The following is a 25,518-nucleotide window of genomic DNA, read 5'->3' as shown; positions in this document are numbered from 1 at the left end:
GCCAGGAATGGTGAAATATGCTACAATGCAGAGGTCAGCCCCTCACAGCAAAGAGTTATCTGAACCAGTATGCCCAAAGTGCTGAAAATGACAAGCCCTGACCTAGGATGAATATCCATAGCATGTCTCCATAGTCTCATTTAGGATCCACATAGTAATTGCATTATTCTGCTCAGGCTGATTTAACATAGTACCATAGACTGGGTGACAACAGAAATGTATTTTCTCCTAGTTCTGAAGGTTGGAAGCTCTAGATCAGGGTGCTAACCTGGTTGGTTTCTGGTAAGGGTTCTCTTTCCTGCTTACACATAGCCGTCTTCTCACTGTATCATTACATGGCAGAGAAAAAGACCAAGCTCTCCAGTGTCTCTTCTTACAAGGACACTAATTCCATCAGGAAGGTCCTATTCTCATGACCTCATCGAAACTTAATTACGGCCCACAGGCCCCATCTCCACACAACATTACATTGGAAGTTAGGGCTTCAACACATAAATTTTGAGGAGACCCAATTCGTTTATTGCAGTAATTGAGGAAGAAAAAAATTAAAATCAGTAATAACAATAAATTCAAGAAAATTGATGTTAATCCTAAAATACCTTAAAAATATTATTGAAAATAATGAAAACCTAATAAATACAAGCATTTTAGTTCAAGTATAAATATGATAAATACCTAATTACCTTAAGAGTACATTGTATTTGCTGACTTTGATATAATTATGTATTTAGCCAAACAAAAGGTTTCATTCATCTTCAAAGAATATCCTGAAAATGTATTCAACAGAAAACTCTCAAAGTCATGGGCTATTTATTAATGCTAAATTTTCTGTGTAATTCAAGCGATTTTCAAACAATTCATTTACTTGGATGTTATATACATATTAATAATTCCCTCTTGGTCTGCTGGTTACCAGGATGCAGACAGAGGAGGGTCCTTTTTCCAGGAATCCATCTACTGCTTCTAAAATCAGCTTCACAATTTCTGTAATTTCTTTAGTATGAGATTGATGTTCTTTTCCTTCTCCATATCTGTCACTATTAGAGTTTCCTGTACCACTAGCATTATAATTTTGTGAGCCACCGAACAGGTAAATTGAAAAGAGAAAGAGACCTGCTCCAGAAAGTGATAAAATAGTAATTGTATTAGAGGCCATATACATTTTCAAGATGGTTCTTGAAAATTTCTCCTCTGAACATCTTTCTGTATCAGTTTATGTCTTTTTGATTTGAGCCAGCTCAAGTGAAACAAAAACGTATTGAGTATTTGGGATAGCATACTCTCATATTACAATAAATGGCATGTACCTACTTCTACGGGAAGCTAATTGCTTCAACTTTGCTTGCTTAACCTTCTAAAAAATATTCTCCTTCTTTGTATTTTCAATACTCCTTTTTACTTTCCCTCTGCTACTGTTCTTGCCCTCATGTCCGCAACTAAACTGAATAAAAGAGCTGTCTGCAGCTCCTGCCTCTATTTCTGCATTTTCAATTCCATCCTCAAATCATTACGATCTGGATTCTGCCCCTCCTCCCAATGGGATATCACTCTAATCACAGCCACCCATGTGTCACAGGTCCTGTGGACACTGTCACTTTTTCATCACCAGCTACTTTGCCTCTTCCTCACTCTCTTCCTGAACCCTGTGGCTCCCTTCCTGGTGTTTTGGGTGCCTCCTCCACCTCTTCATCTTTTGCTTCTCCATCATTGATAATTGGGACATTCCAAAGGTTTTGAAATTTCAAAGTTTCTTCAGTCCCCAAACACTATTATTGTCGAATCTCAGGCAACTGTCTTGCTTTAATTATCACCTGAACACTGAGGTTTCACAAACATGCATTGTCAGGCCAATATCCAGACAAATACGTATCAATTTCTCTCTTCTCATCTCCATTCAAACTCAAACTGTTTGGTACTCACCTCATCATTTCCTTTCATCACCGCTACTCACACTCTTCCCCTATAGTAAACCCCAATTTCCTTCTAACTTATAGTAAATAAAATCAATCATTGCCATTTGCTCAACATAGAGATCTGGGCACATTCTTTCATCAATGGGCTTTCAGGTTCTGCCACATTGCACAAGTTCTTCACGAGACTTCCATGTAGATGTGATGGCCATAGCACTCCTGGGTGGCTCAGTGTACAACCTGCACAGCTATGTGAGGTGCACTGGTCTTCTCCTCCTTCACCACCAACATTTGAACAGTCACCAGATATATTTAGCTTTGCTTCTGGAATATCTCTTGCCTGTATTTATTTGTATCATTCAGTTCCTGGTAGAGCCTGTGATCATCTTTTTCCTGGACTGTGGATTCAGGTCTCTGACTTGTCTCCTGCCTCTTGTGCTATGTCTCCAGTCTCTATAGTTGGAGTGACTTTTATAAACATGAGTATGTTTTATAAACTCTTGAATACGCCCCTCCACACTGATCATAGATGAACAAAACTCCAGGCTTTCAAGGCCTCCAGATTTGGCCCCACTTCCTCATTCTTAGCACTCTTCCTCCAGGTTCTGCACTTGCTGATGGTAGTCATTTGTCTCAAGGGCAACAATGATGTGTCTCACCTGCAGGCCTTTACCATGTCCTCTGCCCTCCCACATCCTTCAGCCATGGTCTGGTCTCAGCTTAAATATCCCTTTATTAGGAGTTCCTTCTCTGACTTCCTGACCAGGCAGCTTGCCCTGCTTGCATTCCTCTGTGCCCTGGGCTTCCCCCATTGTAACATGATTGGGCTTATGCTGACTAGGGTTTCATCATTTCGTAGGAAGATGGAAAAGTCTTGTTCACTAACATGTCCCCACATCCAACACACTACTTGGCACATGGTGGGTACCTAGCAAATTGCTGCTGTTGATTAAATATGTTCTCTCAGTTCCTAGACTCTCAAATATGTATGATTTAAAAAAATACACACACAGAAATAAAAACTTTCAAGGTTTTAGAAAGCTCTAAGTTTCACTGTTCACATGGCTTAACATGTATTTTCTTAAGAATGAATTACAGAAATAGCATTAAAAAATTAAAAATAGCTTATTTTTTAAAAAGTTAACTTTTACAACTTCTCAGTTTAAATGTGCACTAACGCAAGTATTTTTGCCCTTGCAGAAAGTTGTGGTTTGACTTTTCTGAGATAGATAAAAGGTGTCCTTTGTTATTCTGAAATATGTTTTCCATTGAAATCTTTGAGATTAAATTTCCCTGAGGGAAAAAAATTAGATTAATAAGAGAAGAGAACCATCATTTATAAACTTTGTGAATTTTAGCATCTTTTTACTGTAGACAGCAGACAGCTAACATTATGGTGATGCTTAAGCCATATTACCCCAGGGTTTCTCTTTGCTTTCCTGTCCAAGTGGAATTGTTTGTATTTTCTGACACTTCCTCTCTCTTACGTTTTTCATAAACCATGCCAAGGATCTATAAATGCCCAAATATAAAAAAGCATTCTTGCTGAATACTAGATTTTAACAGAGAAATGATACACCTGTCTTTAAATGTAATTAAAAAATTCTTAAATCACAATGCTTTATTAGAAACACTTGGGTAGTTATTTTGAGCTACAGATTTGTGAACCAAGACTGCAATCAATAACATGTTACTTAAAACGAATATACCTATTTGGTGGCTTTATTTAGGTTCTGATGTTATTTTATTTCATAAATTCTGATGAGAGCCATTTTAGGCTCTCCTACTAGATGAAAGATTTTTGCTCAAAATTCTCTGGCAATGATATTGTGCAGTGAAGACAGGCTAGTTCCCAGAGGGTCTCCACATCTGTGTTCAGGGATGTAGGTACCCAAGAGACACAGACACTGTGGCTCTGCCCTCTTCCCAGCTATGTTTCAGCTCCTCAGGCACACAAGGCATAGATGACTCACTAGAAACAGTAGAACCTAAAAAATAGTATATAACCCGGAGGGTAGGTTACTTTGGGATGACTATAAATGTTCTAGAAATCCATAAAACAGGGAGATTATTGAGGCTGGAACAAAAATAAAGGTTGGTGGGGGAGAATAAACTTCCATTTTTAATGTTTGACTGAAATTTCTAAGAGTGGCCAGGACATTTTCATGTATTACGGTACACGGGGTACCATAGTAGCTGAAGTAAAGGCCAAAAGGGGGTCCCAACCTTGGCCTGGAGCCTGGATACATGATCCTTGGAGGGAGCTAGAAATGAGATAGTAGGACAGGAAATACGATTACTCGAAATAACTTGTTTGTGTTTATATTGAGTACTTCCAACACTATTTAAAAATAGGCAGCTGGGTAAAGGCTCTTTCAAATTGGTAGAAAATAGAAAACAACCCTACAAGTCCTCAACTCTCCATCTCCATAATCACTTTTCATGTGCAATTCAGAAGGGAAACAAAGCACTCTTTTTTTTTTTAAATGATGTGTGTGTGTGTGTGTGTGTGTGTGTGTGTGTGTATTTTTTTTTCCAAAAGACTGAAACATTAATACCTCGAACAAAACTGAAACTAGTTAATTCTAAATGTACAGAGGAGAGCAGTAGTGTTGGGGATGATTGTGGAATGATCCTCCACTTTTACCCACAGGAGGACTGGGCAGACACTGATGGCCTTGCAACCAGATGCTGGCTCTTACTGGAGGCCAATTCTATTGTAGGCCCCTCAATTTGGTTTTGAGTTCTCTTCTTGAGGCACCAACATTTTAAAACAAGTTTCCTATTTCAACAGAATTACAAATGTAGCCCTATTAATAAAATAATGAATGCAGGCTAATATGTAAGTGATCCATGAAAAATGGTATTTATTGTGGGCTCCTGGAAATACTGTCACTTCCATGATTGCCTAGGCAACAGGTGAACCTGAGAGTAGGAGTGTTTGGCTACATAATAAAGTCATTTGGGGAAAACCAGGACCCTGTATATTATTTTCAAATCCTTCAAGGCATTGGGACAACCCTGGCAAATAAGACATAAAAACTCAATAGAAAGTATGTAACAAGATAAAGATCCAATGCCCACCCCAGACCAATTGGGCAAATTGACCTGGCTAGTGACAAATTTGATAAACACTTGGCTTCTCCATCATATTCTGCATAGAACCATATTATTAATATCTGCATGAAGAGAGAAAAGATTATATTTAAGGTCACTTATCTCTATAACTTAGATATTTGTGATTTTCAATTTCTGCGAAATCATCATTAGCCATTCCACCAGTTATTTTTTTCTACTGTAAGTGAGAAATTCTGTACATTCATTAACCTTTTACACTGGCCTATGAAGGTTCTTACTTAACATTAGTTTTTTAATAATGAAAAAGTTACCTAACCCCCTGACCAAATTATTTCTACATTTTTATTCTTAGAAATTAAAAAGAATAAATAAAAGTCTAAAAATCTGTAATCCAAACATATAGAAATAATTTTTCTTTATTTAATTTAATCAATTGTTGAAATGATCTACAGTCTATAGAATATTCCATAGGTATAATTTCTCTAGCTTTTTAAATATTATAAAAATGTAGTATTAATTATAATTTTGTCTGGCTTTTTGATATTACATGAAATATTTTAATGCCATTTCTAAATGAATTTATTATTCAACATTTTCTTTTCTCAATCTCCAAAATATTTATTATTTTTCATCCCTAAGTAGAAGAATTTAATTATTAAGTCATTTTGTTTCCTCCAAGTGCTTCTAGAGTAACTTTCCTGAGATATTTCTGACTTGCCTATGAAAAGTGCTTTTAATTAACACACTTGAAACTTTATAAATATTGCTCCTACATAATAGTAAAATCTATACAATGAGGACATTGTACAGTTCTGTATAGTTGGTTCTGTTGTCTCCTTTCACCTAGATGCCTATTTTTCCCCCGTCCTACGTGTGTGTACTTGGCATTCCATCTTGGTCATGATACTGAAATATGGGCAGTCCTCCTATTAGTTGTCTTGAAGTAAGCTAATTTCATGACTCTTTTCCCATCCTTTTGGGTAGAAGTTGATTTTCATTCTAGAACGGCAGTGCACTTTTATATAGCCTGAGGGAATGACCGGAGTGCTGGACCCCAGGGAGCCCTACTGAGGTCATATCCTCTTGATTTAGGTTATTTTACCTCTGTCCTCTTCTTTAAGTTTTTTCAATAGTCTACATCAGGGTCATTATCATATACTGTACTATGTTTATGAGTGAGTGTGTGGTGTGCATGTCTGTGTGGATTTTTCAATGGGCAACACCCGAATGTTTCAGGTCATTTTTCAATTAATCATAGACCTGTGGAGTCTCAAATAATGCAGAGAGAAGCAGCCTTCTTGTCCACTTTCTTTAATTTTACCCATTTGTCCCCATTCAGAAGAGGAAAAGGTGAAGTATGAAGCTTCAGTTTGGTTATTTATGAACCTAATGTATTAGTGATCACTACTGATATTTAATCATCTCAAACAGCATGTCTGTGACACAAATGAGGCTCAGGTTAGGAAAAAACCATATTGTAGCTATCTCTTGCCTCTAGAATTTCTCCGCACCCCTGGGCCACACACACACACACGTATATAATATTTTATATATACTTTATATATAAAACATAAGTTTTATGTATATTTTATGTGTAATATATGTCATATATATTTATATATAATATTATTGACATCAGATTATGTCCCTTCCCTAGTTCAACTGTTATAGATGATATTTTTTTCTCATCAGCTTTATCTAAATTTAGAGACATCCTTCATAAATAGTCCACCATAGCGAAGGAACCATAGACTCTGTTATAAGGATTAATATATACTCAGAAATAAGACAAGACTCAGTAGAAGCAAATGCGTCTGTAGAGACAGATTTATTCCCATTAGAATCCTTTTTCCATGCCAGAAACCTCAGTAATATCCGTATGTAACAAACCTTCACATGTACCCTGTAACTAAAATAAAAATTGAACTCTTTAAAAAGAAAAAACACAAACAACAAAAGAATCCCTTTTCTGTATAATCATATAAAAACTTTTTACATTTAGCTTTCATACTTCATTATTCCTAGAAATTTTACAATGAAAAATTTTACCTCAGTAGCTAAAGGTGAAGACTTATGCCTTTACATCTAGATTCTGTAAAGGTGTCTTACCATGATGTAATATACTATAAACTGACTACTAACGAACTCTTCTACAGGAGCTTAGCACTGTTTGGTAGTTAGCAGAGATGCTGTTTTGTCTGATATTCTTGCCCTTATGCAAATATTCAAACATAGTCATGAAAGAAAAAATTTGAACAGGTGATCCACATAGTATGTATTTTAATATAAAAGGCATAAATCATGAACTGCAAGATACAGGTTTATATTCATGGATCCTTCTATTGGTATTTTTCGTTAATGACTATTAACAGTAGTGGCAGGTGGGTTACACGGGGCAATGATTAAAGTAAACAAGTTTCACACTGTGGACACTGGACTATTGTGGAAATAAGAATAAGCTACAGCTGGGTTCATCACCTAGCCCAGGCACAGTGACCCACTGAAACTCTGAAGACGAGCATGGAAGATTTCTCTCCATAAGAGATAGAGTAATTATCTGTAAGGAAAATCTACTTTCAACACAATGTTTCTAAAGGAAGAGGATGCAGCAAGCGATCTCAGGCCCCTCATTATAGCTGAGAAGTTCAGAGGTAGTGGCTATCAAGCATTGCTCCCAATGTTTCCAGTTATTCAGGAGGAAATTCGTGTTCACAGTACTTCATCAGTGAGTTTTGTGGTTTGAGTTGCTTTGTTTATGTAATTTTTACTGTTTTCATTTCCAATATTTCTAACATTTGACCTACATTGAAATTCCAACATTGAAAATACTAGGTAATCTTCACTGAGCCTTAGAATAAAAAATGGCACAATATATGACAACACAAATCAATGTTTTCTGTTTGATCTTTCTTTCAGCATAAGTAATTGTGCTGAATTACAGTAGCCATGTTTTTTTTAATTTTTATTTATTTATTTTTTATTGTGGGTTCTGGATAGAGATGATATGCTGGGTTTAAATTCTACCTTTGCCTGTTGTAAGCAATACAACCTAGGCAAGCCAGTTGACCTGTCTGCTTTCAGATCCTTCCTCTTTAAAACAGAAAAACGATTGTATCTACTGTGCAGACTAGTTTGGAACAGTAAGTGATTTAACATAGCAGTCTTTGAGCCATCTCTGATTCATAATAAAGCGTTCAAAAATACCAGCTCTTCCATTTCTCTATGTACCAGGACCCATTCTAGGCAATAGAAATGTATTTAGTAAACAAAAGAGATGGAGACTTTGCCTCCATGAAATGTAACTAGTAGATAAAAGATTACAACTTGAAAAATTAACCAAGATAATTATTGGAGGAAAAAAAAAAAAAAAGGAAAACAACATAGGTCACAGGATAGCAACCTAGATTTGGAAAATGGGGCAATGAAGGTCTACCTGAGATCGGATTATTTAGAAAGATCTCTCTTCAAGGCAACATTTGGCCTGAGCACTGAATCAGCAGGAAAGAATCAGCTGTGTGTAGCTCCAAGGGAAAAGAATTCCAGGCAGAAGGAACTAAAGCTGTAAGTGCCACACAGCAGTGCATTCAAATGCATGAAGAATGCCCTTGTGCCTGAAAAATGATGGTGTCAGCAGAGAGCAAAGCAGACAAGGGGAGAACACCAGTGATCAACTAATATAGATTCATAATCGCCGTGGTAAGGAGATCGTGGTTAATTCCAGTAAGATCAGAAGCCAATAGAGGCTTTTTGACTGCAGAATAATGTAGTCGGATTCACATTTACCAAAGGTGATTCTGGCTACCGTGTGGGGAAGACATTACAGGGGAGACAAGAATGACAGCAGGAGCCATTCCCAGGCAGAGGTCTGGGTAAGAGACCACAGATACACAGAGAGGAATAAGGAGGCAGAGAGATGAGTAATTCAGGGCCTAACCCATGGGCATGCCGAGAGGTTAGATGTGGCAAGTTTGGGGTTTGAACAACTGAGTAGATTCTAGTGCTATTTCTTAAAATGAAGAAATCACAGGAATAAGTTGAGAGATGACTTCGAGTTACTTATGGGATATATTGGATGTGATACCCTTAACTGACATCCAAGGGGGAGATATCAGGTACGAAGTTATTTGTAGAAGGCCAGAGCTCCGGAGAAAGTGAGGACTATAGATACAGATTTGTGAGTCGTCAGCATGTAATGGATTTAAACCATGGCACTGAATACCTTACCTGGAGAAAGTATGCCGATGGAGAAGGGGGAAAAAAAAAACCAAAAACGAATAACAGATGTCCCAGGCAGGTTTAGGGGGGGAAAAAAAGCGCCAGTAAGTGAGATTAAAGAAAGAGTGAAGGAGATAAAAAGAAAACAGGAGAGTGTCATGTCGTGAAACCCAAGAGAGGAAATTTATTTCAAGAAAAAGATCTAGCCGGGTGCGGTGGCTCACGCCTGTAATCCCCGCACTTTGGGAGGCCGAGACGGGCGGATCACGAGGTCAGGAGATCGAGACCATCCTGGTCTACACGGTGAAACCCCGTCTCTACTAAAAAATACAAAAAACTAGCCGGGCGAGGTGGCGGGCGCCTGTAGTCCCAGCTACTCAGGAGGCTGAGGCAGGAGAATGGCGTGAACCCGGGAGGCGGAGCTTGCAGTGAGCTGAGATCCGGCCACTGCACTCCAGCCTGGGCGACAGAGCAAGACTCAGTCTCAAAACAAAACAAAACAAAACAAAACAAAACAAAACAAAAAAGATAAGACGAGGACAGGGAAGTAACCATTGGGTTTGACAATATAGAGATCATTTGAAATGTGACCAGAGTTGTCCTAGTTTGAAAAAAGCATGTGCCTCTGGTGACCTTATAAGTGAAAATGTTATTTCACTCGTAACTGGCATCAAACACACCACATCTAAACTGGGGTGCTTCATTTATCTACCAATATTTCATCTAGTAATTAATTGCTACAAAATTCGCAAATACTGGATTTGCCCCATCTAAATGGGCCAGCATCTTGCATCTGTCTTAGCTGTCACAAGATATTACTTCTATTGCTTAACATCTAAAATATGATCTTATTTTTGTTGAGTGAAATTTTAGGTTCTCGTTAGATTCAATCTTGCTAATTAATTATAATAGTTTCATTTTATCCTTGCTCTTATTTGGGTTCCCTCTACCTATATTCATACACAATTCATTTTTCATACTGAGATATTTAAATTTACATAGTATAATCTGCTTGTCCATACTGGTATAGAATTTAGTTTGTACCATCAATTATATTTTTCATGATGAAATATGTTTTCATCCATCAGTGCATGAACACTCTTATATTTTTCCTTTTTGTCTGAATCTTTATTTTATAATACTTTCCACATGGATGCAATTAATCCTAACCTGGCTCCCAACTGCTAAAAGCATATATGTAAACAACTAGTGTTTATATAAATAAATAAATGTTTACATAAAACTGCTTTTAAACTAAACTAATAATAAATGAACGTAAATCTCTGTGCTGTGGACTGAACTGTGCTCCCCTACAATTCATACATTAAAGCCCTGACTCCCAATGTGTCCTTATTTGTAGGCAGGGCTTTTAGGAGACAATTAAGTTTAAGTAAGGTCATAAACTCGGGGTCCTAATTCAATAGGATTGGTAGCTTTATAAGAAAAGAAAGATACAGAGATCTTGCTGTCTATGCATACATACCAAGGCATGGCCATGTAAAGGCACAGTGAGAATATGACTGTCCAAAAGCCAAGAAGAAAGTTCTCTCCAGAGCCCACAATGACCTTAAACTTTCAAGTTTCAGAACTGTGAGAAACAAATTTCTGTTGTTTAAGCCAGCCAGTCCATGATATTTTGTTATGACAGCTGGAGCAGACTAAGACCCTGTGTCTATTTAAGAAAAAATAATGGGCAAACTTTTTTAAAATTTTAAATCATATATTTCATATACATATATAAATCCATATATTAAATATTATTTTTCATTTCAAGTTTGTTTTTGAGGGAAATCTATGTTAATATGTAGACAGTATGTGCTATTTTGGATTGTTCTATGATATCTCATTATTTTATTGATAGATCTAGGCTCTTTGATTTTTCGTTATTTCAAACAATAATGAAATGAGTATTCTTTAGATGTAATTTTGAACTTGCATAAGATTTCCATGTGATGGTGACAAGATATTCAGGTCTCAGTGGGGGGAGTCATGGCTTATGCCTACTGTAAATCAGATATTATTAGCACCTTTTCATATTCCACTATCTATGATTAATTGCTCACTGAGACTCCTTTTGTATGTACTCCTTAGGAATGGAATCGCTGGGTTTGAAGTTAAACATATAGTCCAATTTATTAAAGACTTGACTTTGTCTTCAAAATTACTACATTGGTCCAAGCTCCCACCAAAATTTTCTTTTCCCAAATTACCTTGACAATGAATTTTGTATCTAACTTTCTAATCTTTAGCAATAGGAGAACACAGAGTGGCATTTCAATTTTCAATATACTATCTTTTCATTATTAATAAGCATGTGAAGGGATGCTCAAACACACTGGACATTTAGATTTTTTGACTATGAGCTGCCTTTTCAGATTCATTGACAATTTATCTACTGGATCATGTTGCTTTATCCATGTTGATTTTAGGACTTCCTAGGATATTTTAGATAATAGTCACTGGTAACAATATACAAGCAAGTATAAATTCCTGGTTGATCACTTGTCTCTTGTTTCTAGTATTTTTTTTTTCAATTATAATGTAGCTAAATCTACAAAGATTTCCATTTTAGGCATTTTTCTCAATATCATTCCAAAAAGAAAAAATAATGAAGCAGCATAAGGATTATGAGAAAAAAGCAAACATTATCTTTTTCTGCAGGGGATATTCATATAGATATTCATATAAAACAGAAGAATCAACAGAAAGACTAGTGATAAAATGTGAGTACAAAGCAGCTGTAAAGATGTAAACACAAATCTATTGTAATTCAGAAAATGTCATTAGAAAATGCGATAAAATACCATTTGCATAAACATTAGGCTATCACATATTCAGGAATTACCTTAGGAATGTTAGTTCTTCAGAGAGTGAATTTTAAAAGCCAGTTAAGTCAAACAAAATAGTAAATAAATGGCACACAAACTAAATATTGTTAATATAACCATCCCTCCCAAAGTAAACAAAATATTTAATGTGATTCAAATAGAAAACTAAAAGATTTGGGGCAATGGGACAATTTTGCAAAATTTATATGACACTACAAAACTCTTGAGATTTGTAAACCAATTCTGACAAAGAACAGGAGGAGATATTCTACCATATAGATGATAATGTTACATGGCCACAGGCAGGCACTCTTAAAGATATAGATAAATGGACCAATATGAAAGAATAGAAGGAGTCTAGATTGCAAAGCACAGCTGTTTAGAACCTAGACTATGAATCTAAACCACCAGCTTGGAAAAACTTGCTCACCATATAGAAAAAATACAATTAGATCACTACCTCAGTTTAAATGTGTTAGAAAATCTTCTAGATAGATTATAGTTCAGGAACATAAAAGGCAAAACTATAAAACTCTTGTGGAAAAATATAGGACAGTATTTTAAGGACAACTTCCCCATTGTAAAATCGTAAACAAGTTGCAAATTCCAAAACATAGTAATTGGTTGATAATGAAAATGTTATTTATTCACTGGGAAGGTTGCATTAGAGGTATCTCATTTTCTGCTAGATTAAGTTAAAATTTTTGCCCTATTTCAACCGAATGAACTAATGTTGAAACAAGGCATTTCAGCCTCTCGGCCTCTCCTGGTCATGACACAGAATTTCTCTGTTCACAGCTTTCCTCAGATGCCCTGAGCATCTCAGCACTCACCTTACCTCATTGACTCCAACAGTCTCCCTGTCCTGTGAGGTCAGGACTTCTCAACTGTGATTTTGTTTTTCAGGGGCCATTTGGAAAACTTTAGAGACATGCCTGATTGTAACAACCAGAGAGGAGATTCTGGGGGTATGCAGTGGGCAGAGGCCAGGGATGCAGCTAATCACTCCTCAGTGCACAGGCAGCTCTCCATCATAACAAATATTTTTCTAGCCCAAAATACCAATGATGCTGAGTTGGAGTAACTCTGTACTGTACTAAGTGTTCCCTGCTAACACAGATTGTGGCCTCCAAAGTTTAACCCCCAGCAGTGAGCACAGGATCTAAGGCAGAGTTGAAACCCAAACATATTTTATTAAATGAATTAATTTCATTGAGTTATTACTGCCAATGGGATGTAATAATTTTTCCCTGATGCTTTTACTTCTTTCACAGGACCTGCTATTATTTTTTTGTCTTTCTTTTTTTTTTTAATTGTACTTACGTTCTAGGGTACATGTGCACAACATGCAGGTTTGTTACATATGTATACATGTGCCATGTTGGTGTGCTGCACCCATTAACTCGTCATTTACATTAGGTATATCTCCTAATGCTATCCCTCTCCCCTCCCACCACCCCACAACAGGGGTGTGTGTGATGTTCCCCACCCTGTGTCCAAGTGTTGTCATTGTTCAGTTACCACCTGTGAGTAAGAACATGCAATGTTTAGTTTTCTGTTCTTGGGATAGTTTGCTCAGAATGATGGTTTCCAGCTTCCTCCATGGACCTGCTTTTATAATCACCTATACAAACTTCAACCCCAGATGGATTGCATTGCAGTTCATTTCTACTTCTCAATTACCAGTTTCTATTAGGACTATTGTTCTATTGAGACTATCTATTAATATTACCATTTTAATACATGACAAGGGAACCATTCTGAAATCAAGGTAATTTACAAATGTAACTTGGAGACAATAATCCTACAATCAAATAAAAATATCAATATATTTTGCTGCCTTAAAAACATCCTATGAAATAGCTGAAATTAAGACACAGCCCTAAAGGAAAGCCATTTAGGTATATAGATTTGTCTGTCCTAAACTGGCATATAAAGACTCCACAAAACTGTCTTTATTAGAATTTCCTTTTTAGAACCCTCACCTATATTAAATGTAAGAAATACAGAAATACATATACAAAGTCTCTTTTACACTTTAGGTAGCATGAAGCAAGGCGGGAATGTATTTGAAATACAACATGAGAAGTTGAAATTCATTTTTTACATGCAGAATTTCCAGTCATTTTTACGAACAAAAATGTTTTTCTACAAGCTTTGCTCTTGCTGCAGTCTAAGAGGTGACAGCTTTTTTAATAGTTTAAAAGCAATCTTTGAGGCTCGGTTTCACAAAGATTGGTTTTACTGGGATAATGATAAAAACTCCAAGGCTGCTGGTTAACCATCAACTCTTGTTATTTTCAAATGCACAGATTCTTCTCAGCAGTAGCTCATTTAGAGACCAGGAAGCACTTATGCCCTCATGATCCTCTGAGGACTTTGCCACTACGGGAACAGTTCTTCTGCCCATGAAACAAACATGACAGATCACCAGAGTCAGTTTTATTTCTGGGGATGGGATGAGAAACACAACTGTGCATCTAATTCTCTTTAAATACCAATTTCCCATAGAGGTATTTTTTTTTTTTTTCACTCATTTTTTTCAGGGAGCATACCTGGAGAATTGTGTTAGAGTTCTCTAGGAAGCTTGTCCAGGCCTTTAAACTGGGGTGGGGTGATCTGGAGGGCCAGGTGGTAGACCGGAAGGTCATTCTAGCAAATTTGGTTTATGCAAACTTTACTCAGAAGACAGCAATAAATAATTTAGCTGTGCTGCACAAAGCAGATTTACAGCAAAGGCAGGAGAGAAGTGAAAGCAGCTATGTAAAGACAGAAGAAAGACTTACAAATCACACCGGGGGCGGGGCAGGGAACAGAGGGTCTTCAGAGAGACTGTCCTCAAGGACACTGCCTGGGGCCGCTGCAGAGGATCAGTTTATCCAGTTCTATTTGTGATTGAGCGTAAACATTAAATTTCCACCTGTCACCAAAGATGAGGAGTCAGACTCCATGCTGAATGTTATACAAGAAAATATGTCTATGGAATGTTATGGGGGTGAAATCGCATGCCTGATATAGTTAAAAAGTTTAGTCACATTATTAGTTAGAATATGATTGGCATACCCCGCTGTGATTTGTTTTTTTCTTTTTTTAAGACAAAGTCTCACTCTGTCACCCAGGCTGGAGTGCAGGGGTATGATTTCAGCTCACTGAAAGCTCTGCATCCCAGGGTCAAGTGATTCTCCTGCCTCAGTCTCCCAAAATGCTGGGCATGAGCCACTGTGCCCAGCCCTCACTGTGACGTTTCTTTTATTATTTTTTTTTATTTAGACAGAGTCTCGCTCTGTAACCAGGTGTGATCTTGGCTCACTGCAACCTCCCACTCCCTGGTTCAAGCGATTCTCCTGCCTTGGCCTCCCCAGTAGCTGGAATTACAGGCACGTGCCACCGCACCCAGCTAATTTTTTGTATTTTTAGTAGAAACAGGTTTTCACCATGTTGGCCAGGATGGTCTTGATCTCCTGACCTCATGATCTGCCTGCCTTGGCCTCCCAAAGTTCTGGGATTACAGGTGTGAGCTACCACACCTGGCCCCCCACTGCGATTTTTAAATGGAAACCATAACTTTGTGGGGTTAGAAGACGTGGAGAGAGATTTTTGCCTTCCTGGACCTCCTGTGGGAGACTTTCTCTACTCCTAGTCCTGGATTTTACATGACCGCTTCCTGGTCCTGGGTCTTGGGAGCCCAGCAGGTCCCAAGGCAGCACCTGAGGCAGTTTGGTCAAGTCATGGCAGCTTAAAGAAAGCTCCCTGCTCTAAGGAAGTAGATGGTTTGTGCTGCTTTAAAATAATGTTTCCAGGCTTGTCCTAACCATAAGGGGGATGCCCTGTGTCCAGCATCTGTTCCAGTGCACATACAATCTCCCCCAGGAGCACAGGCACTCACACACCTGTACACTCATACCTGGACTCTGAGATAGCAGGTGTCCAGTGCCATGTCGGAAATGAACCCTGTCTGCGAAGTCTGCTAATAGGCCACTATTCACTTGAAGGACTGCAAACTTAATGGAGTATCAAAGACCTTTTAGGCGGCAGTCTCTCTGTAAAATAACTCCTTTGCTTTCCCGGCTTAGACGGTTATTCATGAAGATGTGACACAGTGGATATGTGAATGAGGTTGGCTTCATCCATGCTGTTGTTATGATGGCAGTGTCTTCAAAGCAGGCAGTCCAAGCGTGATGCACCCAAGAAAGAACCAGGCAGATGCAGTCCTTGGCAGAAGCCACTGCCCTCTGGTCTTGTCTCTGTCGTTCCTCCCACCTGCTACACATCCCCACATCCAGGACCACTTAAAAACCCAAGATGCACTGGACTGATTTCAGCGACAGTTCACACACCACGCTTGGCAGAGTGAGCCCCGTGTGTGGCAGGCCCTGCAGGCAGCTGGTCTCATTTGCATAGAGGAAGCCACGTTTTGAAAGAATAACGCCCATGCCTGTTACATCTCCCCTGTGACCTCCTGAATGCAGGTGAGAGGCGGGAACCGACATACACTGCAGGCAGGCTCAGGTGGGGGACCAGCTCCAGTTAGCATCTACTCAGGGGTGTAGGAGACCTGAGAGGGGACCCAGGACAACAGAATCAGACTTCTCCAACCTGAACAGAATTACAGGTTGGAAACAAAGAAGTTTGGGAAGATGCCAGCTAGATCTATGCTTGCTTGGGGGGCTATGTCTGTTATGCCTAAGCCCTCGGGGAAGATGTTCTGGAGGCTTAAGATCCAGGACCAGGAAGTGGTTATTTAAAATCCAGGACTAGGAGTAGAGAACGCAGCCTGCAAGAGGTCCAGGAAGGCAAGTCTCTGACATGGGTCCCCTGGCAGCTGCAGACAAGACAAGGAGGCTTCATAAAATCCCTGAGGTCTCAGAGGGTGTAAGCCTTAGAAGAGAGAGGCAGAGTGTGCCTGGCCCTCACAGTGGGAAGGACAGAGGCAGCCTCAGAGGGGAGGAAAGCTAGTATGCCAGGAAGGTGGCTGCATGTGGATGAACTGTGACTCCAGAATGACCAGCAGGTGCCAAGGCCACACCTGAAGCAGAGGCCAGCTGCGGCTGAAGCAGAGCATGACAGAAAGAGGATGTCCCCATGCCCCTCTGCAAAGTGGCAGCCTCTGGAGGTCTCATCTTCTCGGCAACAGATGACATTGGGGGCGGTGGCCATGCGGCTCCTCCCCATTCTCCAGTGATTCTCAACTCTGCTGAGCACAGGAATCGCCTGAAGACCTTAAAGACACAGAGACTGACTCAGTCATTGGACGAGCCTGACAAAAACATAATTGCTATAAATTGCAGGGCAAAGCCAAGCTTATCTTCATGAAACAATAAGTATTGTGTACCTATGATTAGGAATAAATAATAATAATAACAGATGTGCTAAGAAACAAAATACATTGCCCATAATGTGGCCACGGTTAACGAATGATGGATGTAAAATAAGTCAAGCAGCATGGCGGCCAGCCTCCTCTTCTACTTTTGAGCCCACACTTCCTAGTAACAGGACAGATGGCAATCAACAGCCCTGTTCCATTACACTCCACTTACTGAAGCAAATTCTCCCATGTGACCACCTCCAGATGGTGGCTCTAGTGTGATGTAGTGAGGAAGCCCATTCTGTCCTCGTAGTGCTCGCCTACGTGGATACACAGCATCAGTCTACTGATGGGAAAATCCAAGACTCAACCCTGATCGCAGAAGGAATGAACTTACTCTAGTCATGAAACTCTGATGATAAAGGTGCCATTTCCACCCTGAGCTAGACAATTTCTTAATTCCCTGAGCTATATGCATATTTCTTCACTGAAATACCCTGTGAGTGTTTGTCAAGAGCTAAGATTTGCTTAAACTGTGTTTTTTTGCTTTTCTCTTGGCTCCAAATTGGAACATATGCTTATCACCTCAGCATATGGGTGTTTCAACATGAACTGTTTTTCTCTTGTTATTTAGAGCACATCAGTCACAACAGTTATCATTTCAAAACTGACTTGCCAAAAAATAAGAGATGCACAACTTATTGTATGAACTGTGTTTCTTTACAAACTAGCAAATTAGCTAAATTAACTGAAATATGGCTGTGCATCTCAGTGGCATGATGGGTGACGCCTTCAGGTAGGAGATGTTAAAGACATCATTAAGTCTGTGGAAGCAACATGAAGAGACCCATCATAGCTGTCAAATTCCAGAGTTTATGTCTGAAGTAGTCTGCCAGTGTGATCCGGAGCTTTTCATCTCCAGCATTCTGTATTTAATCGGGCCTTGGCTGGAGTGGAAAATAATTACCATCTGAAGAAACTATCCAGAATGGCACAAGGAAGTAGGGAGAAACTAACACATAAATCACTCTTGGGTGAACCCAGTGGGCCTTGAGCCTTGAACGTGACACCAGGTACTCCCCTGCAGGGCTAGGAGATCACTAGCAAGGAAGATGATCAGAAAGTTTAGAAGTCATTTACAGGTCTTTAGGAACACAGATGGCCACATCGTGGTCCAAAAATTGATGCTGTACATTGAGTAATCTTTATTTCTTTTATTTCAACTTGGATTTTAGATATGGGGGTACAAGTGCAGATTTTTTACATGGATATACTGCCCCTAAGTAATGAGTCTAGAACACCCTCTATACATAATATCCCCCCGCCCTCCTCCAGTAGTCCCTGATGTCTATTGTACCCCTATTTATGTCCATGTATGCCTCGCTTAGAAGTGAGAACATGCAGTATTTGGTTTTCTGTTTCTGCCTTAGTTCCTTTAGAATTTTGGCCTCCAGGTCCATTTATGTTGCTGCAAAGGACACTGTTTCATTCTCTTTTATGGCTGCATCGTATTTTGTAGTGTAGATGTACCACATTTTCTTTATTCAGTCCCAAGTTGATGGGCACCTAGATTGATTCCATGTCTTTGCTATTGTGAATAGTGCCACGGTGAACAGATGAGTGCATGTGTCAATTTGTTATAATGGTTTATGTTCCTTTGAGTGGATACCCAGTAATGGGATTGCTGGATCAAATGGTAGCTCTCTTTTAAGTTCTTTGAAAAATCTCCAAACTGCTTTCCACATTGGCTGAACTAATTTACATTCCTTCAACAGCATTCCTTTTTCTCTGCAGCCTCACAAGCATCTTTGGTTTTTGACTTTTTAGTAATATCCATTCTGACTGGTGTGAGACGGTATTTCATTACAGTTTTGATTTGCATTTCTCTGTGATTAATAATGAACATTTTTTTTTTTTCATATTTTTGGGCCACTTGTATGTCTTCTTTTCGAACTTCTGACCTCAAGTGATCTGCCTGCCTTGGCCTCCCAAAGTGCTGGGATTCCAGACGTGAGCCACCGCACCCGGCCAAGTATGTCTTCTTTTATGAAGTGTTTGCTTGTGTCCTTTGCCCATTTTTAAATTGGGTTATTTGTTTTATTCTTGCTGATTTCAGTTCCTTATAGATTCTGAATAGCTTTGTCAGCTGCCTAGTTTGCAAATATTTTCTCCCATTTGTAAGTTGTCTGTTTATTTATAGTTTCTTTTCCTGTGCAGAAGACTTTTAGTTTAATTAGGTCCCACTGGCCATTTTTTGTTCTTGTTGCAATTGCTTTTGGGGATTTAGCCAAAAATTATTTGCCAGGGCAAATATCAAGAAGAGTTATTCTCTGGGATTCTTATAATTCGAGGCCCTACATTATGTCATTAATCCTTCTTGAATTTATTTGTGTACATGGTTAAAGGTAGGGGTCCAATTTTATTCTTCTGACTATGGCTAGCCAGTTATCCCAGCACCATTTATTAAATAGAGAGTGGTCTTCAAAGAAAGCTACGGCTCAGATGGCAAAAGAGATCAGCATGAGCTGTGAAGGAAAAAAAAAAAAAAGAAGAGAAAGAAGAGAAAGAAGAGAAATCACATCTGTTACACATCAAGTGCTCTCTCTCTCCCATAGATCTATATATAAGTTCTGTAGTGCTCACAAAAACCCTTTGAGATAAGTATTTTTATATCTCTATTTTACACAAAAATTGAGGCTTAGAATAATATTCCTCATATGGAAGTACACAGCTATTAACAGAGCCAAAATTTAAAAATCAAGCAAACAATCATCAGAGAGAAAAGACAGGCAAGGCTGAATGTGCCCTGCTTGCTATCTTCTGTCTTGTTTTTAGAATCTAGAGCAAAGCCTGGCACATAGAAGGCACTTGAGTAATTGTATTAACCAAGCAACTCTTTGACAGCAAAGTCTATACTCGTTCCACCATATCCATGTGCCTTACCAGGAATGTTTATTTTCACTGTTTCTACTCTAGGTTACACATTCTAATATAGGAACTTCTACTATTAGGTTATAATGAAACTATCATTTTCCTGCCACAAAGATCAAATACCTACTTAACTACACCACTATTATATGACTAGTGCTGTGCTTAGAGTAGCAGAATAGAGCAAGGAAGATGGGCTACAGAAGTGTATGGAATAGACTCTGCTGATGACTCACTCCTATGACTAATGCACGCTGAGCACCTACTGTGTGCACAGCATCAAGCCAAGTGCTCACGGTGCTGGTGACTCAAGCATGAAAAGCAACCTCCTTGCCTTCCTTCAAGAAGCTTACATTTCAATAAGCTGGCAATTTCAATACAGCTGTCTTGGGGCTTGCATATGGTTTAACACATACCTTTCAGCTGTTTCTTGTATGTTCAGGATCTGCTCCCTGGTCACTCCTGACATGTAGCTTTTCACCCTACATTAATATCAATAATTATAATCATCATAGCTTTCTACAAATGAAATAAGACTCAAAAATATTCAGAACTTGCTATAGTATAGTCAATAAGAGAGTAATATTTGAAGTTAAACTGCCTAACTCATTCAAATGCAGCTCTAAAATTTAATGATGACGTGGCCTGGGGCATAGACTTAAACCTCAGGTCCTCACAATCCTCATTTGTAAAATAGTGATAACAACGGTGCATACTCCAAAGACTTGGCTGAAAGATGGAATTAACTAATCTTCATAAGGTACTTGAAGCATTGTCTTCAATGGAATATATTCAGGGCAAGTAACTTTCAATCTTGGGATCTGAATCTCTGTCTTCTGACTGAAAACACTTAAAAATAGGCTTTTTGTTAATCTTGTAGAAGAATGTAAGAATCTAGATGCCCAATCAGAAAGAAAACTTCAAATTGACAACTCTGGATTGGACGAGAAAACAACTGACCCAAATTAGAATAAGACATTAGTGAGTTCATGAAGGAGATCTCCAAGGGAAAAAACGTAACAAAGTGCGTGCAATTGATAAAATGGGTACAGTAGAGTGGGTAGCACTAGGGATACAGTAAAGAAGAAAAATGTTACTTTTTCATAAGAAAAAAGGCATTTGGAAGGGCAGGAAAACACCCTTCCCCACCACACACAGAGTACAAGAGGACCAACATCCTGAGATTTTACAAACCAAAACTTGACTAATTTTCATCAAGGAATATAAACCAAATCATGGAAATTCTGTCAAAATGAGGTTTTTGATATCACAGCTGAAGAGAATGGTATTCAGTAAACATTACTTATTTCATCATAATAGTATGTAGAAGCAATTTTGTTTTCAAATGCTAGAATTAATCTATAGGAAATAAAAGTGAAGACTTGATTATGGTTACAAGCCACATTTAAGTCTTAGAAATCTTGATCAAGGCAGATGTGAGCAAATTTTTAATGTGGCTTGAGAGGAAAGGCAGTGGGGAAAGCAGGAGTGCTAATATTCTTGTCCAAAATCGTCACAGATTTAAGAGTCACTGTGTATGATGGTTGAAACTAATTACAGATGATAAATTAGAGAAATATTTACGCATTGTTACAGGGATACAGAATAGCAAAAATTAAGTTTCAAAGATGGATAGGGGGAGAACAAGGCAGAAATAGCTCTGGCAGACCATCTTGGACCACACTTATCTTTCCGTGGCAAATAAACAAGGGAAAAAATGGAACGGAATGCATGCAATTGATAAAATGGGTAGAGTAGAGTAGGCAGTACTAGGAATACAGTAAAGCAGAAAAATGTTACTCTTTCGTAAGAAAAAAGGCATTTGGAAGGGCAAGAAAACACTTCTATCTGTAAAGATAGAGTGGCATAGTTATTCTTCTTCCCCAACTGTCCTTTGATGGGTAAATATTAAACAAAATATAGCACAACCATAGACTAGGATACTGCTCAGTGATAAAAAGTAATTTACTGATACAGACCACTACCTGGATGAATCTCTAAAGAATTATGCCATGCGAAAAAAAAAAAAAAAAAAAGCCGTTTCCAAAACATTGCATAGTGTATGATTCCAGTTCTATAACATTCTTTTTCTTTTTCTTTTTTTTATGAGACGGAGTCTTGCTCTGTCGCCCAGGCTGGAGTGCAGTGGCCGGATCTCAGCTCACAGCAAGCTCCGCCTCCCGGGTTCCCGCCATTCTCCTGCCTCAGCCTCCCGAGTAGCTGGGACTACAGGCGCCGCCACCTCGCCCGGCTAGTTTTTTGTATTTTTTAGTAGAGACGGGGTTTCACCGTATTGGCCAGGATGGTCTCGATCTCCTGACCTCGTGATCCGCCCGTCTCGGCCTCCCAAAGTGCTGGGATTACAGGCTTGAGCCACCGCGCCCGGCCTGTAACATTCTTAAAGGAACCAAATTATTGAAGTGGAGAACAGATTAATGGTGGGCAGGGTTAAGAAGGAGCTGGTGGCAAGAAGGAAGTGAGCGTGTCAGTAAAAGGGCAACATGGAAGACCCTCGTGATTATGAAATTCTTCTGGATTTGGCTGTATGAATGCTCCTATTCTGGTTATGAAATTCTATGATGACATTGGAAAATATTGTTACCTTAAAAAGTTACAAAAATACTAATGAAAAACGCTCTTAATTAGAAATCACTATGAACCTGGAAAACACAGTGATATTTTGGTTGTTGGAACAATGTCTATTTACGAGTTTTTCTTCTCATTTTATGTCACGTATTATGCCTTTATTGCCAATGTTTATCATTTAGTTAAATAAAAGAATGGATGGATTAAGCTGACTATATGATTCTGTTTCTTTTTTTACTTCAGGTTTATAGAGCATCTTTATTAAAATAATGAGATTAGTTCTTAACAGGGGAAAAGCTAAATGTCCGATACAATACTTAGCAATTAAAATATATGCGTGGGAATAGAAGCCCCTTGAGTCCATTTTCCACTCTTCCGATGAGCTTGGGTAAATTAATTAAGTCAGCATCCCTTCTGGACAAAGTTCTCTCCTCATGACTCTGGTTTTGCTCCCCATTTTTCCTACTGTCACTGAAAGACCTTGAGACCTAAAATAGATACTAATTATTTTCCACCTTTACCCCTCACCACTGACAGCAGTGCATGTTTCTACAACGAGACCCCGTTAACACAGAGCTCATTAAAGTATACCAATGTTATTTTTCAAATGAGCAGCATGATCAAATAAGCATATCAGATAGTAAGTAAACATAGCAAAGCCTCTGTTATACCATGTAGAAAATATTTTTAAAAAACGATTTTTGAACTATTACTGCTAATACCAGGGAGGAAAGTGCTGAAAAGAAAGCCACAGGCCAGTATCTCTTTCTTGAATGTGAATTAAAATATTTTAAACCAAATAGTAACAAACTCAGCAAGTTAAAACAGACAAACAAAAAGTAAAAATGCACATGGACAATTTGAGTTTACCTGAGGAATTCAAGTTTGGCTTAATAATTTAAAAATAATCAACATATACATAAGCACACATACAATCATGCACACACATGCACGTGGACATGTACACAGTTATACACATAGATTCACATACACACGGGCACACATGCATGCATGCACAGACACACACGTGCATACACATGCATAGGTCATTCTCCTATATCTTATAATCAATTCACGTTTTTTAAACCAAGCTTAATAAAAATTAGGAAAAGCTCTGTGAGTTATTATACAGGTCTCTCTAAAACCTATTAAACGTGAAAAACTACAAAGTAAAAAACAATGTATCTAGTAAAATTTTATGTTCAGAAAAACACATATAAGCAAAATTATGTATTATATATATATACACTTCCATATATAAATATGTATACACATATGTACATATTATATATACAAAATTTCATATAAGTAAACATAGATACATGCATATGTGTGTATAATTTCCAACTAAAACTCTGGAAAAGCTGTACTTAAAATTCTGGAAAGACATACACCACACTGTAGCATGGTTACATTTGAGGGGTCTGGAATTTAAGAGGGCCTGGTCACTGGGGAGTATGCAGCAGAGTACGTCACAACAGGGGTGTCAGGTAGTGTAACTGTTCCCTTGAAGATGAATGTCAAGGTACTTTTCTCCCATATTGTAATTCTAAGTACAAAGATACAGCAGAAAGTATGTGACTATCTTGGGTTTTTTTCCATGTGAATGTGTCTTAAGATTTGTCACCTTGAAGTGGAGATGATGGACCAAAAGAGAAGCGCCTTGATCATGTCAGCAAATACTGCCAAGTTGTCCTTTGAAGGCTGAACCAATCTGTCACGCAAGAAATGACAGTGCCTGTTTCCCTATATTGTGAATAAAATTCAATGGTGCATTTTTATATTTTTCAATTTTGCAAATGTTGTGGGCAAAAAATGATATCCCTGTGTCGTAGTTTCCAAACATCCAACTCTCAGGGAGTGGGTTGGACTCTGTGTTGGAAGTGTTTGGATTTCCTGTCCTCTGAATTCCCTATCTCCACACTTGGCTCCTGGGTCTATTGGATTTTTGTGGTTATAAGAATTTGTACATTTTAAAATAAACTGTAAATATTAATCTTTTATACAAGTGTCAAATATTTTTAAAGTTTTAACACAAATTTTAATTTTATAGTGACTTTGGCATATTCAAGCATGTTTTCTTGATATCAAATTAACTTTTGTTTCCTTTATGATTTTTACCATAAAGAGAAAAACTTTCATTTGTAATTTATTTACAAGGGTCTTTTCTAACTCAATGTTCTAAATGAATTTCTTTTATTTTCTTATAATACGTTTAAAGATTTGCCTTGTTTTATCTTTACCATTTTGATGTTTCTATAATTTATTTTTCTCTTTTATTCATCATTGACTTGAAATACTATCTTTATGATAAACTGCATATATATGAAATTATATATCTATATTAATACATCTATTGTGTTTCATGACTGACTTGCCTATTTAGAATATCAATGCCATGGTATTCTAATTATTCTGGGTTTATAATATGCCTTGCTACTTGGTAAGACAATTTTTTACACTGCGTTTCACATGTCTTCAATTATTCTTGAGAATTTTCTGCAGATAAGTTTATAGTTAAATTAGCAAGATCTATAAAAGTATTTCTTTTAAATTGCTTGCAAAATTGTATTATAGTTATAATTTAATATTTTGTTTTTATATTTTAATTATGGAAGGATTGTTCTCTTTTTGCTCTTGCATCTGCCCGAATGGGAAGACCATATAT

The 25,518-nt window shown here is 38.0% G+C and overlaps 1 protein-coding gene across 1 annotated transcript in view; it reads left to right on the top strand.

The window, feature by feature from the left end:
* Window positions 1–18,091: 18,091 nt before the first annotated feature.
* The window catches only part of LOC115896341 (splicing factor, proline- and glutamine-rich-like), a 148,468-nt gene continuing 141,041 nt past the window's right edge, over window positions 18,092–25,518 (top strand). Inside the window, exon 1 of the mRNA XM_030926655.1 lies at window positions 18,092–18,132. Within this exon, the coding sequence (XP_030782515.1) occupies window positions 18,092–18,132 (41 nt within the window). The remainder of the gene's footprint in view (window positions 18,133–25,518) is intronic.

The sequence above is a fragment of the Rhinopithecus roxellana genome, chromosome 3, assembly GCF_007565055.1.
Source record: "Rhinopithecus roxellana isolate Shanxi Qingling chromosome 3, ASM756505v1, whole genome shotgun sequence".
In the NCBI taxonomy this organism is placed as follows: domain Eukaryota; kingdom Metazoa; phylum Chordata; class Mammalia; order Primates; family Cercopithecidae; genus Rhinopithecus; species Rhinopithecus roxellana.
Note: the sequence above shows the minus strand (reverse complement) of the source record. Positions and strands in the feature narration are given on the sequence as shown.